The sequence below is a fragment of the Phalacrocorax carbo genome, chromosome Z (genome assembly GCF_963921805.1).
Source record: "Phalacrocorax carbo chromosome Z, bPhaCar2.1, whole genome shotgun sequence".
Classification (NCBI taxonomy): Eukaryota; Metazoa; Chordata; class Aves; order Suliformes; family Phalacrocoracidae; genus Phalacrocorax; species Phalacrocorax carbo.
This window is the reverse complement of record NC_087548.1, coordinates 75,051,905-75,068,567: the sequence shown is the minus strand read 5'-3', so window position 1 is coordinate 75,068,567 and position 16,663 is coordinate 75,051,905. Positions and strand designations below refer to the sequence as shown.

The 16,663-nt window shown below is 43.6% G+C and overlaps 1 protein-coding gene across 4 annotated transcripts in view; it reads left to right on the top strand.

Moving 5' to 3' along the window:
- Positions 1-16,663, top strand: part of PALM2AKAP2 (PALM2 and AKAP2 fusion) — a 280,924-nt gene that overhangs the window by 59,377 nt on the left and 204,884 nt on the right. For all 4 annotated transcript variants that reach the window (XM_064439264.1, XM_064439265.1, XM_064439267.1 and 1 more), the window contains exon 3: positions 5,398-5,528. In XM_064439264.1, the coding sequence (XP_064295334.1) occupies positions 5,398-5,528 (131 nt within the window). The remainder of the gene's footprint in view (positions 1-5,397; positions 5,529-16,663) is intronic.

Sequence of the window (16,663 nt, the reverse complement as noted above, 5' to 3'; positions counted from 1 at the left end):
TTGCTGCTTCCAGAGCTCCAGTTATGCCTGGAAAACTCAACCATTTTGTACCAAGGGAACTTTCTGAAATGCAAAGAGCAAATCTGAGATGCAGCCTGTTACACTAGTGTCCTAATGGGAATGTGTGGGGCTAATACCTGACTCACCCTGCCAGGTGAAGAAAGCGGTTTATTGGACTTGTTTAGTAGGGCATGGTCTGGTTATATGCATATCTGAGAATATGAGGAACCAACTTCCTGCATTCACCTTTTTTTCCAGGAGAGAAATAATGAATGCATGTAAGGAGAAAATAATTTCATAATAAATAACTCCAGCTCTAAATCGTTAATGTCTGGTGGCCTTCAAGCCTCAAAACCCAAAGAGTTTTGGCAAAACTTCAATTTGGCGAAGATTTCAGTAAAAGTGTCTTTGATGTAGCACTAATGATTTCAGTAGAATTACACCAGGGATCATTATTGCTCATTTTGCACAGTACAGAAGAGCATCATTACCCTGAATAGTCCACATCCAGTAGTGTTTCTCAAAAGCAGGCACATTTTACTGGAGGAGGCTGTATTGGGTCAACTTTTGACCTTTGTTTCTCCTCAGGATTATCTGCTTCCTTGAAAATTACACAGCAGCCAGAGGAGTGCTCCACTTTAGCAAGCACTGCTCTCATAACCACTTGTAAACACCAAAAAAAACCAACACTGCTTGAAGAATCTACCTTGAAAGGTAGCAGCACAGCAAGAACCGGCTTTTATACTGTCATAAAGGGTCAAAGGACAAATCTGGGAAATGTATCTGGGCCTCAGGTTAAGACACTGCCACACTTCATATAGGACTGGAAGTGTGTTACTCTTTATGAGCATTGTTTATGGAAGTAGATAGAAAATCAACAAGAGTGATGGCTAGAATTAATTACCTTTCACAAGCAGGGAATCCAGAAGTGGCATATAATGCACATAATCAGATATGAAAAGGTGATAAAAGGATTCACTTGCTATAATAAAATGTTCCCCAATACTTAAACTTTTGATGCAACATTAAAGCAAAACGCAGCATTGGAAATAAATAATTTCTTTTCAATACAGCATTAATTCTACTATGTGTGTTTGGGGTCTCTGCATTATTTTCTTGCTAGCCCTAAATGTCAACAGGTTAAAGCCCTCAGGCTTCACGGTCCTGAAACATCAAAACTGAAATAAGTAGCATGTAAGAGAGCTGTGCACCACATTTATGGCCATCACTGTGTCTACTGCTTTCAGACATTTGGCATGATTTTTTTCTATCCTGTCCAACATCTGTTCACTTATTTCTGTCCTCACCATGATCTGTTCACAGAATTGTGACCTGTTTTTTTTTTTTTGCATGGTGCAGAAAAGTCGCTCTGCTTCCCTACATTTGAACAAAATAAGCGTGGAGCTGCCAGTTATCTCTGCAATCTCACATGTGTGCAAAGAAACCAAATCACCTGAGAGCAGTGGTGACCTAGAGCATCACAAGCCCGGTGCCCTTTCCACTTCAGTAACAGAGAGCCTTTTTAATGACATGGTCTAATTTCTGCTGAAGGATTTATTCCTGAAGAAGTTATACCCTTGCAGTAAATTAAGGAATGATTATACCAAACTGTACATAGCGTAGCTGTTGTACCAGTGAAATGGTGCCTTCTGAAAGTACAGCGCATTCACACCTCAGTATTGGAATGAGCTGTACAAATACCTGTATTTTTACAGTAGTTTATCTGGCCATTTGTGGAGCCCTCTATCACTCTGACAATGTCTAATCATACAGCAAAACTTTGGTGCATAAAGAAGCTCCAAGATGCAGCAGAGAGTTAAAGCCTGTAACAGACAATGAAGGAGGAGCAATGCTGAAATACTAGCTTGTGGCCATTTTAATCACAGACTGTTAAGTAAAGCAAATGCACAACATTGTGAAGCAAGGGTAACCCATACAGCTAGCTATTTTTGGGCTCCATCCTCATGCAAGCATTCTCCTTTTAGCAGATATGAGAAACACCTCCTATTCTTCCTGGGATAAGATTATGCAAGATTTTTTCAAGAAGCATAACCCAAATTTCGTAGCTGCGGAGGACAGATGGCAACAAACCATCTTTTGTTTCTAGGCCACATCTGGCTCTGGTTTGCATCTGGCAGGACTGCCTCAGTGCTGACTGCCTCATTGGACTGTCTCATACCCAGGAGCTGTGCCCAAGCACCCAGCGCAGCTCTACCACCACGTCCCTATTGCTCCCTACCCACCCTTTGTCTCATCATATGTGCCAAAGCCTTTACCGGGGTTTCTGAAGAAAATGCCCTGGGAAAGCTTTGGTCAAAGCAGGTGAGAGATTATTCCACCCTTACCCACTGCCTCAGCGTTTTGCCAGTCATCTGGCAGGGGAGAAAATATTTCCCGGACAGCAAGACGACTGTGCGTGGTCTCCTGACATGTGCCTGCCCGTTTGCCTATTGTATTTGCAGTGGGTGTATAAATATACGTAACCTCAACAGCTTGGCAAATAGACACTCTGAATTTTAAGAAATGTTTCTTATAAATGTTTCCATTTCTCAGAGTCTTCTTGTCTGGATTCCTCACTGTAGTATTTAATGAATGCCTTAATTTTCATCTTAAAAAGAAGAGCCAAAAACATCAAAGCTACCAGCTTTCCTGTTTTAGATAAAATATGCTGACATTTCACCCAAGAGGGAGGATTTTAAGTAGATCATAGCATTCTTGTCTCTAAATATGTCTTCTAAAAAAATCCCATTGATGCTTCCCAGTTTCAAATTCATGCTATTAATAAGTGAAAAAAAAAAAAAAGAGGCTTCTGGAAGAAAGAAATCATGTGATTCTGTAGCTTAAATGTTTCACATAAACAAAGACCAAAACAAAAGCTGCACAAATTATCTTAATTTTGGTGTACAGTAGTTGTACTGAGGGGACTGGCTTCTCCCTGTCTGAGCATCAGCATGGAGATTCTGTAAACACAGATCAAAAAAACCCTGGATTTTATCTGTCCTCCTGTAGTAAATGAGTGAACTGTTAACTGAATGTCTTCAGTGCCGTCCAAGCAGCACTTTGCCAAAGGCTTTATTAGGACTGCTGCAGCCATACCTAAAACAGGTTTAAAAGAGAGAAGGCTGCCTTCATTTTTACAGTGTGGTCTTTAGAAACTAGGGGGGTATTTTTCCAACCGAGTGTCACTCAGGGTTTCATATTTGAGACCACTACTGAGTATGACACATCTAGCAACATAGTTCCATGTGCAACTGGCCACATTTCTTTTTAAAGAAAAGACAGCACTTTTCTAAAGAGCAATCAGCCTTCACACTGCTTTGCACTGGATTTAGCCCAGCAGGTGCCCACTGAGTTGTACTACTGAGAACTCTTAAATGTCAAAGCACAAGTTGTTAAATGCTTAGCACCTCAGGACCTGTAAATCCATCTTTGACTGTCTCACTTTGTTCCTTGGTATATATAATGACTTGGGAGTCCTCTGCTGAGGGGACATTTCCATAGCATATTGAGCTTGAATGAGCTGATGAAATGTCCAAGCAGTAATCAGCTGGGTTGAACAGGAAAGCAGAGATCTCACCAAGAAATCTCACTACTAGCCCATGAAATGTAGCAGGAAGCACTATTGACGACAGTGGCAGCAAAAGGGGCAGCGAACTGCAGAAACTGTGCCAGGACACAGCCGTCCCTAATGTTTTGTGAACTAACACCTTGGAGTCCACGAGCAAAACTGAGTTCAGCCAGGTGAAGTACATCTCCAGCATCAGCATCATCAGTGTTCCAGCTGTTGAATATGACTATATGGTACAAGAGCACAAGACCTTTTCTGTCATGCAGGAGTCCGCATTCATATAGAAATCACTTACAAGCCACCTAGAAGTTCTCTGGTGCGCAGCAAAGTTAGAGTCAGTGAAAGCTAGAGTCATTTATAAAGTCTAATGCGCTTGTGTGTGTTGTATTTTTTTCTGTCTGCTGCCTTATTAAAATCTAATTGCCTGATATGAAATAGGCCATGGATTGACAAAAATAGATTGCGCATAGATAATTTGACTATATATACACTCAAAAACTAACAAGTAAGCCTTGTCTGTCATGTCAAAAATCTTTCTATTTTGGGCTGGGTTTGAAGCCTGCTTTTGCTGGTGAATGTTTTTCCTTTATATATAGTTCGCACAAGTCAGGTTCCATTCCAGCAATGAACAGGGCATTGAAAAGAGTGATACTGCACGTTTGGGCAGCCTCTGAAATCCAGTTTCTCTGAACTGATGATTTCCTCATTGGATCCTCTTCCTGGAGAAGATACACACTCTCAGAGCTGGTTCCTTGAACTAGCATTGCCAATCATTTTGAAAATTCAGAACCAAGGTTCCCCTTTTCTGGTCAATGCAAGGGGCTAATTTGGTCAGTCCCTTGGTTGACAATTTTTTCCACAAGCTCCGTTTCCTTCTTGCCTAGGGGCAAAGTCCTGCAAGGCTTTGGGCTCCTGATCTTCCCTTTGATGGGTGTTTGTCCTGTCTCCCAACTGATCTGCCACATCCCTCTGGCAGGATTTGGATCAAACAAGATGCACAGGCTGATGTTCTGTGTGGATTGCTTGCAGCCAATGCATTTCCACTGGTCAGCTCCCCTAGGTGAGCTGCAGCTGGATTAGACAGTGGCCAGGTGAGACTGTAGCCATGTTTTCAGTGTAGAAAATACAGCCAAACTCCCAGGAATACTTCTATTGGTGTAGGCTATTGATGCTTTCTGCAACAGTGTTGCTGTGTCCTCAACTACCCATGGTTTCTGGAAGAGTTTTGCTCATTTGTTTTGTGTCTGGCTGGGAGGTGATGTGTGTGCTTGTGTGAATGTATACATGTGTGTGTGTGTGTGTCTGTCTGTATGCCTGTAAACGTATGGAGACACATCCATGGTATAAATAAAAAAACCATCTTTGATTAATTTAATAGCAGACTGATTTTATCCATTATGAAGCACATAACATTTAGACCATGCTGCTCTTTTGGTTTTGAAGCTTTAAGAAGTTTATTATTTTAGTCCTTCCAGTACATGCCTTATCACTCATGAGAGATCCACATTTTTGTTCAAAGATTTTAATTCTTGCAGGACTGGATAATGTTAGTGGTTTGAAGTCTTTTTTTTTATTAGGAACTAAAAATAACTTCACATTAAGGCATTGATGGTAAATAAAGTGTATACTGTAAAACTGAGACTCCTAAACCTGGAAGATCTGATGTCTGAATAAACGGCTGATGGATTGCCTGAAATTGACTGTCTAAAGCAGTAATCAGAAATTCAGTGAGGATAATCTAATATTCAAAAGCAGACACAGCTCCTTCTCAATCTTCAGATGTTTTTTGCTCAGCCTGTTCCTAAGGTTTGCTTTTTTTCACCTTACAGTCAAAAGCTCTTCGGGAAAAATGGCTGCTACAGGGAATTCCTGCTGGCTCTGCAGAAGAGGAAGAAGCCAGAAGAAGGCAGTCAGAAGAGGATGAGCTGAAGGTGAAAAAGCTGGAAGAAAACATATACAGGTAGGGACAGTTTTGCTTTGCTTTCCTGAGAACAGTCATTCCCATTAAGATCAGACACCTTCCTTGCCCAGGTCCCCAGCTGTGGTGGCAGCTGATAGCAGCTGCCCAGGGAACAGTGTAAGAGGCAGACACACACACAGCCAAATGTGCCCAGAATTTGTCTCCCAGATGTCCATGGTTTGCAAGGTATAGTCATCATGGTATCTTTGTGTTTAATGGACTTTGGTGGACTTCTCTCATGAGGGAGCTAAAAAGAGGGCTCTGTTTCTCCTTCAGATGCACATGTGTGACTCGGTCAACACTCGAGAGATTCTCCATTGCTTTACACCTCCTACAGCCAAAAGGAGTTCAAAGAGGGGCAGCACTCTTTTGCACTCACTTTGCACTGGTACAAATGGCTTTTCAAAATGCAGCAGCAGATGCCACCAGCAGATCAGATATATACTACTTTCAGAAGCAAGGTTTGGGCGTTAGAATTATTTCCTTTTATCAGTTTCCCATTGTAGTCTGAGTTGAAGTTTTTCCTCTTTTTTGTGTTTTCCTTTGTTCTGCTGCAAACAATGGGCTCTAAAGCTCATAAGAAAAATGCTTTTATCCCTCATAGAACAAATTCCAGAACTGCTTTTTCTGCCATTTAGGCTAAGTGAATTTAAAGTTTTTTCAGCTAGCAGAAAATTGGCAAAAGTTGGTCGAATTTGGCACACAGCTTTTACAAATGTGCCAGCTGAGGCATATAAGTGACAGAAAAAAGAAAATAGGACCAACAGTCCAAGGGCTAGGGTATTACCCTAGCATTTGGTGAACTGAACTTGCCTTATGCCAGGTTTCTTGTGAAATTTCTTGGAGAAATCACTGAGAATGTTTCTTTGGGGACATACTCAAGCAGACCCACCCTGAGCTTGGACAATGCTATATGGCTTCTACGTGGAAGTAACAGATCAGCATGAATGTAAGAGTTGTCTCATACTACTAGTCTCTCTCTTGTGATTCCTATTATTTAAAACTGATCTGAGAAGGTATATCGTTCTTTTACACCCATGGTAACATAAAGCAAGAAAGGTTTTGGGTTTTTTTAGATTTCATATTCTACCTGGTGTTTTACTCCATAAATTAGTGCAGTAGATGGAATGAATACATGGACTGAACTTCAGAAATACGTATTGTAATACATATTTCAATTAATGCTGAATGCTGCAAGGTGTTAAGCTCTCTGATCCCATCCAGCGAACACATCAGCATGTGCTTAGTTTTAGCTACATGAGTACCACTCTGAAGGCAGTGAAATCTGGATTGCTTAATTAGTTCAAAGTGTAGGATGAAAGTCTGTGCAAACCCTTTGCCCCTGTGGTTTGGGTTTTTTCTTCCTTAACTGCAGCCATGAAAGAAAATCTTTGAATATTTGGAAGTAACAGAGCTCTCTTCTGCTGTGACCTGTCAAATGGCAGATCAACTGCTTGCTCCTGAGCGGAAAGGACATTTGTTCAACAGCCTCACTAGCATTATTAACTTCCCTGTTATCTTTCTAAGGGAAGTCCAAAGACAGTAAAAAAGTATTTTAATTTAAATAAGAAAATATCACGCTTGAAGTGTAGAGATAAGACAGTAGAGGTTGAGATCATTAGTCTACTTACAATTTACATCCATGACAACATGACACATCCAGGGCCCATCAAGATAGGCTGAGAATGTAAAGGGCTGTAGAAGGGATGAGAAGAAGAGAGCTGTCAAGCATGTTATCCGGAGAAGTGAAGTAGAATGAACTCCTCATGAAAGGATTTTTTTCGCTGCCTCTGCACCACATTTCCCCTCTGCATTCCCAGGAGAGAATCAGAGGGGAGGATTATGGGGGAACCATTGTTATGTCCATGTTCACAGGAGCCTGATGGTCCTTTGGAAGTGCGGTATGCACTATTCAACGGGACCACTATGAAGCAGCCCAAACCATCTCAGTGAGGGCAACAGAGGACAAACTAAGCTGGTACACCAGGAGGATGGAAAACTATTACAAGTCCAGCCATAGAGTTGATGCCAGCAGACTGTATGACCACTGTGCCATGGATCTTGCATATTCGTTAGAGTCACACTGCATCATATGTGCAAATACAGAGCAGCTGCTGTATCAAGACATCTGTGAAAGGGTCTTGTGGCACACGTGCCAGGTTTGTCCCTATTGGAAAATATGTAAAGTCTTTTACCGTTGCTCTAGGATCAGGGTGAATCTTACTCGTGAAGGCCAATGTCCAACCTCTGCTGGCAACCAGCATCCATGCCACTGCTTTAACAAGGGGGAACATGCAGTCATCCCCATCCTCTTGCAGCAGACCATCCCATTGTCATCACAGAGAGCACTGTTTCTTCTGCTCACACTGAAGCACTGAGGAAGGTCCTTTTCTTGTACTTCTGAGTTTCTACATGAACAGCCGTGGCATGAGAGAAATATCCATCTTTATTGCAGGCCAGATATAAACAGTAGGTCTGACAAGCTGAGTGAACTGCAACACTTAGAACAGAAAATCTAAGTCTTTGAGACCAGATTAACTTTCATAAATGAGCATGTGGCTCAGGTAGGTCTGTGCTGTCCAGATGAGGCAAGTATCTCTACCTTAGGGAAAGAGTAGAGCTAGCTACAGGTTTGTAGATGGTCTTGAAGGCCTTGCACATAACACAAATGTTTCATTTGAGTATTGCTCTTTCTAATTCAGTTTTGAGTGACTTTCCCACTAAAATCAGACATATTGCAAAATGCACACATGCTTGTAGTGTTTATTCTTAAGCTGGTATAACCAGTTCTCGTTTGTGTGGGAGGTGTTTAATTCCAACTAGGGCAGCAAAAATGCATGAGTGTACAGACTACTGTTTATTTATTAGAATTCCATGTTATCATGATACAAGAAATCACATACTTCAGCTTGAAGCTTGCAAGGATATGTGCATGTGAGTAAACCTAGACATGAGTAAGTGTAATGATTTAATGAGCTCCCTTGTCTGCAAAAGTGTTTGGAAGAAGGATGCCTACATTAGTCAGCATTTCTGTATGCTATGTGCCAAGCAACTGAAAAAAACGTGCATCACAAAGACAGAAAAAAATCAGAACAGTCCATAGTAAAGAATGCAACATCAATAATTAAATGTTATCATACAAATATGCTGATCATTACCAACAAATGGACAGAGAAGTACAAGATGCACAAACAAGTTTAAAAAAATGGTGAGTGCAAGATCAAGAGAAAATGCAGTCTTATAAACAGTGTAACAGTGGATTACAGACAGAATGGTTATTTTATTGTTGGGATTAGTTTAATATATTTAGAGATTTTGAAACATAGGGGGACTAGAAACAGTCTTTGAATCAAAGAATGCAAAGTGGAAACAGAAGAATAAGCAGAGTTGAAGCAAGTCTTGTCCTGGACTCCCAGCTCACCTGCTTGCCTAGCCTGAATCTTCAGAACAAGACTTATGCTGCCCCATGTGAAAATCCTGGTATTGTGTCTTGCATTTCTTTAAAGAAGTGGTTGGTCCAGTAGACTTAACAGGAAGATTTGTCCCCTTAGTATTCATTAAGTCATTAAGTATTCATTAAGTACACTGAAAATCTGTCAGTAGGGATAAGGATGGAAAGGCATTGCTGCACTATTAAATGTTTGAAACCTGGCTGCAAGACTGGTGGTACCATTGTATCAATGGCAGAGTGAAGTCAGATGTGGATTTAGGTTCCCTCTTGGCACAAACTGTCCTCAGTCATAAAGAAACTTTAAAGTTGGTTTCGTTTTCTTGTTCGCCTAAAGGTGGGTGAGTGTTAGAGGAAAGCAGCCAGTTCTGAGTTTCTTTTTCATTGTTACACAGTGAGAAAGTGATCTTCTATTTTCTGCAGCTACCTTAGATCTGAGGTAAATGATACCAAAGGAGTAAACATTTAATTAAAAGTATTTCCCTTTCCTTAAACCTATTCTCCAAATCACTGACCTGAAACATATTGTTTAGGGCAGCATTGATATGGATGCCCAGTTTCTGACAGTGTGTTGTAGGTGAAACAAGCACTGCAGTGTGTTGCATGCCTCCCATGGTTATTTTTACCACATGACAGTCTGTTGTTTTGCAGCAGTGAATGGAAAGTTGGCATTCGACATCTGGGTGTTAGCAGGCAGCATTCATAGAGCAGAGCAGCCCACCCACAGCCTGCTGTTCCTTCACAGCATTTGAAAGGCTCCCAAAAATATTGTGTTTTACTAGATTACATTATAGTACATGCTGGTGGCCTGCCTTTACTACAAAAGGTGAAAAGTTTTCGTTACTCTGAAGCTCTCATGTAGCATGCCAACATGAAATACTCTGTAACAACATCTCTCTCTATCTGGTGATGGAAACTGGCATGAGATACCAGGACTGGACTTGTGCTCCTGGAGAAAAGAAAGCCACTGACCTAAATCCTTAGTAAAGTGGCATATCCCTTCAGTAACCAACAGTACCTCTGTTTATGTTGGATGAGGAGGTGCCCATCAGCTCCAAGGAGAGACAAATTATTGTTTTAGCCAAGCAACCTTTTTGGACATGTGGACCAGGCAGACATCTTAGAGCAGTGGATGCTGGATCCCCAAAAAGCACATAGAAGAAACACTTGTGGCACTTTGGCACTGTGGCAGGTCTTGGGAGTGAAGCAATGCAGGACAGCAGCCGAGGTGTACATGTATCCCTGGCTCTTTACTCAGCTGTCAGCACATCCAGCTTCTAATGTTTGCAAAAGCCCTTTGGGGTTGTGGAGTGTTTCATCCTCATGCATGCTGGTGATGAGCTACAGCTCTGTACACCTCTAGGAGAAGGCTTTTCCATGGAGGTGCAGCATGGAGGGAGAGCTCTGGTCTTAATGGTGGCAGGGGAAGGTTTGTGCTTTCGACCATAGGTCATGAGCTCTTTCCTGAGACAAGTACATATCTTTGCTGGTTGCTGTTTTCTTGTTGAGGTGGGCAGGTGGTAAATATGTGCAAAAACTCACTCCCTCTCAGCAGCTCCCATCTCAGAGCGCTGCTGTCCTTCTATACTTACAAAACCTTGGAAAGTACTTTAAAGAAGTGTTGAACTGAAAGATACCTATCAGAGGCACTGCAGGACAAGCACAGCTTCCATCCAAGAAAAGCATTTAACTTGATGGACCAAAGGAGATGCTGAATGTAAGCTTACACGGGAGAGATGACCAGTGATGTAGGAAGAGATGATACCACCTCTCTCAAGTAAAAAGTGCCTTGGTTGTATGAGGCTCTCTGTTGTTCTACTGTAATTGACCTATGTCTGCTTACCAGGTAAGAGAGAAGACCTAATACAGGTAGAAGCAGATCTAAAATGGAGTAAAACTTCTTTTGTAAGCCAAGAAAAATTTGACAAGGGGCAATGGGCACAGGTTGGAACACAGGAAGTTCCACCTGAATATGAGAAAAGACTTCTTCCCTGTGCGGGTGCCAGAGCAGTGGCACAGGCTGCCCAGGGAGGATGTGGAGTCTCCTTCCCTGGAGACGTTCACACCCCGCCTGGCTGCGCTCCTGTGCCCCCTGCTCTGGGTGTGCCTGCTCAAGCAGGGGGTTGGACAGGATGATCTCCAGAGGTCCCTTCCTATCCCCACCATTCTCTGATTCTGTGATTCTCCAAAGCTGGCAGAATTGTTCTCATCTTCCATTAGTGAAATTGAATCATTCCAGGTAAATGCTCAGATTTGAGTATTGTCAGAGAGGCTGGGCTAGGCCCTGAGAAGAAAATCCTCACCAAGCTGATTTGATATGTAGAAAATAAAATCTTATTAATACACTACCTTATTAATAGACTATGAGTGCTTCACAGATCTCTGATGTTAGATGGGGTCTACACTAAAGTCTTCTCATTGCAGAGTCCAGCAAATACAGGTTTGTGATTCAGCTGAGCTTTTTGTGGCTGCTGCACCCTTAGCATTTTCTCCCCTCCCACAGACCATTTTTTCATTTCTTTCTGATGCCAATGTTTGTTTCCTGCTTTTTCTTCTCAGGATAAAAACTTAGCATGTCTCAGACTGGGAAGTCTGGCTATATATAATTCAGTCTCTCTTGGGACTGTCACTAATAGTCTTTGCATGACAAAGGGAAACAGAGCACATAAGACAGATGTGAGTGCACTCCTTCAAAGGAAGGATGATCTGATGTCAGAACTAGCTGCTCAGACCTCCCCTAGAGCAGACAGTGCAAGCCAGGACCAGAGGTGCCATAAACCTCTCCTTAGGAAGGTCTCATCAATTTCCTTTTAGTCTTAGCCTCCAGAGAGATATGAACAGTTGCTGAAGCATATGCTAGTGAAGAGAACAGTGTGTCTTCCAAGTGCATGGTCCTCATGACTGTGAATGTTTTGCAACTTCCACATTGAAGGCAGCTGGAGAAAATGATGAGGAACATTGTTTATTCAGCATTTTTGGGTTTTACCTAGAATTTCAGATGCAGCTGAAAGCCCTTGGTCTGCCTCCACATGCTACCCATATGACCAGTTGCTTTGGGTGAGCTGTCTGAGTGACATAGCAAAAATGACTCCTCGCAGCCAGGCAGTCTCTCCAAATTCTGCTCCCCTTATGAGGGAATATGAAGCTTTCTGCCCAGGAGCAGATGTTAGTCCCCAAGCCCTCTGTCTGTTTCTTCACTAAGATTGATCAATATCAGATCTCATCTGCTAAAGCTGCACAGATTCCAATTTCAGCAACCCCGAAGGACTATGGTTTCCAAAACAGCACATCCTTCACCTCCCATAAAGCTTTTGCTGGGGTGCATTTCATATGTGATACATTTCTTAGGAAAACAGAGATGAAAACAAAACCAGTCAAAAAGCCTCAACAACAGGAAATCTCAGATTTCCAAAGGAACCCGCTCTGCGGTGTGATTAGAGAATTCCTCAGGACTTGCAGGATGATCCCAGAAAAGCAATGAGTTAAGAGTTGCCGGGTGGCAACTGGTTTGAGGTTTCCTACATATGGTATAATATATACAGATGTAGCACTTTAAAAAAACAAAAACAAAAACAAACAAACAAAAAAACCCACCACACTTAAAAATAATTACACCGCTTGATACCTCAGTTCTGAAAATCAACCCATACTCAAATAGCAGAATGACATGCCAGTGCTTTAAGAGTTGCCTGAATGCTGGGTTCTGGATTTAGGAGTAGCAATCTCAGGATATTCCACAACTCCTAGACGTTGCTAGCTTGTAATTATTTAATGATGCCTATGCATGTTCTTAAGTAAACATAAGGATTGACTGATCAGTTTGAGCACAGACTCCCTCCACTCCAGCTATGTCTGCTCTCCACAAATATATGTACCAGATATGGCCCTTGATAAAGACACTCATTTACCTAATTGGGAGCAAGATATAGAAGAAATTCCAGAGCCCTGCCTCTATATATCAATGTCTTTCCACCTCAAGTGCTTCTGACACTTCATCCATGTCAATATGTTATAGATTAAGAGACATGTTCCTCAAGAAGGAAGGGACACATAGACTTAAATTCAGCTCTGGGCAGAAGCAGGTTTTCAAGGACACCTTTTTTAGGCAAGCTAACACATGGTAAAGTAGCAAGAGTTTCTAAGTGGTTTAAAACATTTAATACAGTAGATTACATGCTACAGCCCCTTGCAAAAGGGGCAATTACCACCTCTGGCCCAGGTTCAGCAGTAACAATGCAATTTCAATCATTGCAACCTTTCAATAACATGGACAATCTGCACAAGGTTGGGTTTCTCTTGCCGCACTAGATGAGATCCAGTGACAGATCGTCATGTGCAAAATTTCAGAACCTCCTTGGTTTTAACATTTCAAAGCTAAAAAATTTGCATGACTTTCCGTGTGATGCTGTTTGCAAGATGGGGAAATCTCTTCATAAATATGTATTTATTATATGTGTTGAGTCACCACACTCCCTCTGTGTGCAAAGCTATCTATGATCTTCACACTTCTTTTAAGCCTAGTAGAAATGACAGAGTTTTCCTGAAGTAGTAAATTATGGTATAGCATAAAGAGTAGGAATTGTTGACTTCATTACATCTGAATTAGACCTTAATCTTGGGCCAAATGGGATTGTTGCCTGGAGCAAAACAAAAAGGACTAGTCCCCATTCCTTTCCTTGTTATATTTATCTTTGCTGGAGTTGGCTGGTTGGCTGGCTTTCCTTGTATGCCAGCCCTACCACAGGATGGTCCTGGTGAAACAGCTCCTTCCTCAAAGATAGTCCATATAGCACTTGGTGGCTAGAAAAAGAATTGTGGGAATTCTGTAACAGAAAGACATGTTTGTGTGGAGGTAACAAACACTTGCACAATTTTGAAAAAGATTATAAACCTGGAGAGTATTTACAAAGAGAAGGCACAGAGGGGTTGAATTTATTGTGTTGGCTTTACGGTGGTTATTTACTCTATCTTCACCTTAGATCAGAGGACTTTCTTCTTCTTTGCCAAACCTCTCTTTATGTGCTATGTCTGCATCTGTCAAGGCCAGAACATGCAGCGTACATATGCACTCACATGCATAGGCTTGCAGAGCCAGGGAAGACACTGCTCGGTAGCTTCCTTCTCCCAAAGGCTCAGGTTCATCCTGTATAACTGCAGGAGTTTAAGTCACTGTCGTGGTTTAGCGGCAGCTCAGCCCCACACAGTCGCTCGCTCACTGCCCCACCGGTAGATGGGGGAGAGAATCAGGAGGGTAACGCTCGTGGGTTGGGATAAGAACAGTTTAATAATTAAAATTAAAAGAAAACAACAGTAGAAATGCAATGTAAAGGAGAACAACGAGAGGCGCAAAGCCCCGGGGGGGGGAAGGGAGGGGAGAGGGGGAACGAACCACCGGAACAAACTGCCCACGCCGCAGCCGCTCGCCGCCCGCCGACCCGACGCCGCGCCGCCTCCGTGCTGGCACTGCAGCTGCCCCCACCTCAATATATTGGTCATGGTGTCACATGGTATGGAATGAACCTGCCATTGGACAGTCGGGGTCAGCCATCCCCACCATGGCCCTGCCCCTCCCAGTCCCCCCGCCACGCGGCAGAGCGCGGGAAGCTGGAAAGGTAGCCGACCCCCACAGTGAGGAGAATTAACCCCTTCTCAGCCAAAACCAGCACATTCTCCACCCCTTATTCCATACCATTTACACCATGCCCAGGTCCCATATAATGCAATACAGCCTTACCAACCACCACCCCTCCCCTTCCCATCCTTTAACATAATACACAGACATCATTCCCTTAGTTCATGGACCTTCCCTGTACAATGTCCATTAAAAAAATGTCCATTGAGTTCATCCAGTCCATGACTCTGGGCTCCCTCTGTTGTATCAGTCTGTCCGGGTGGGAGAGATGGTGTGTGGCGTTGGGTCGCTGCATACTGAGTCAGTCATCGTTCCATCACTGCTGCACTTTGCTTGTTTCATAGTTGATCTTCCATGGGTTGGGAGGCTCGTACTCTGATATCATTGGTACAACACAGAGGTGACACGCAGTATTATATAGCAGTTCGCATTGTGCCATTCAGTTCATTGACTGTTTTCACCCAAAATCAAATCCCCTTGAGGCACACATCGGATTTCTCCATCCTCCCGCATCACCCACCAAGTGCACCCAGGTCCTTGAGCAAAAGCAATCCCACGAATGGGTTTGCCTTTGCCGGAGGCAGGAAGAACCCAGACTGTTTTGCCCAGCATACTTTTTGTGTGCACTACAGGGACTCTGTCCCCTTCCACAGTACGTAAGGATTCTGACTGGGCAGGGCCAGCTCGGTTGGCAGATCCCCTCGTGTTGACTAACCACATGGCTTTTGCTAAATGTGTATCCCAGTGCTTGAATGTTCCACCCCCCATTGCTCTCAGTGTAGTTTTTAACAGTCCATTGTACCGTTCAATTTTCCCAGAGGCTGGTGCGTGACAGGGGATGTGATACACCCACTCAGTGCCGTGCTCTTTGGCCCAGGTGTCTATGAGGCTATTTCGGAAATGAGTCCCGTTGTCTGACTCAGTTCTCTCTGGGGTGCCATGTCGCCACAGGACTTGTTTCTCAAGACCCAGGATAGTGTTCTGGGCAGTGGCGTGGGGGACGGGATATGTTTCCAGCCAGCCGGTGGTTGCTTCTACCATGGTGAGAACATGGCGCTTGCCTTGGCGGGTCTGTGGGAGTGTGATATAGTCAATTTGCCAGGCCTCCCCATATTTATATTTCAGCCATCGTCCCCCATACCACAGAGGCTTTACCCGCTTCGCTTGCTTGATTGCAGTGCATGTGTCACATTTGTGGATAACCTGTGCAATAATATCCATGGTCAAGTCCACCCCTCGATCACGAGCCCACCTCTATGTTGCATCTCTCCCTTGATGGCCTGAGGTGTCATGGGCCCACCGAGCTAGAAATAGTTCACCCTGATGTTGCCAGTCCAGATCCACCTCAGCCACTTCAGTCTTGGCAGCCTGATCTACCTGCTGGTTGTTCCGATGTTCTTCAGTGGCCCGACTCTTGGGGACGTGAGCATCCACATGACGTACCTTTACAACCAGTTTCTCTACCCGGGCAGCAATATCTTGCCACAATGCGGCGGCCCAGATGGGTTTGCCTCTGCACTGCCAGTTGCTTTGCTTCCACTGCTGTAACCAGCCCCACAGGGCATTTGCCACCACCCAGGAGTCAGTACAGAGATCGAGCACTGGCCACTTCTCCCGTTCTGCAATGTCTAAGGCCAGCTGGATGGCCTTTACCTCTGCAAACTGGCTCGATTCACCTTCTCCTTCAGCAGTTTCTGCTACTTGTCGTGTAGGACTCCATACAGCAGCCTTCCATCTCCGGTGCTTTCCCACAAGGCAACAGGACCCATCAGTGCACAGGCCATACTGCTTCTCATCTTCTGACAGTTTGTTATAGAGTGGGGCTTCTTCAGCACGTGTCACCTCCTCCTCTGGTGATAATCCAACACCTTTGCCTTCTGGCCGGTCTATGATCACTTCCAAGACTCCTGGGCGACTGCGGTTGCCTTCTCGAGCCCGCTGGGTGATCAGTGCAACCCATTTACTCCACATAGCATCAGTTGCATGGTGTGTAGAGGGGATGTTTCCTTTGAACATCCAGCCCAGCACTGGCAGTCGGGGTGCCAGGAGCAACTG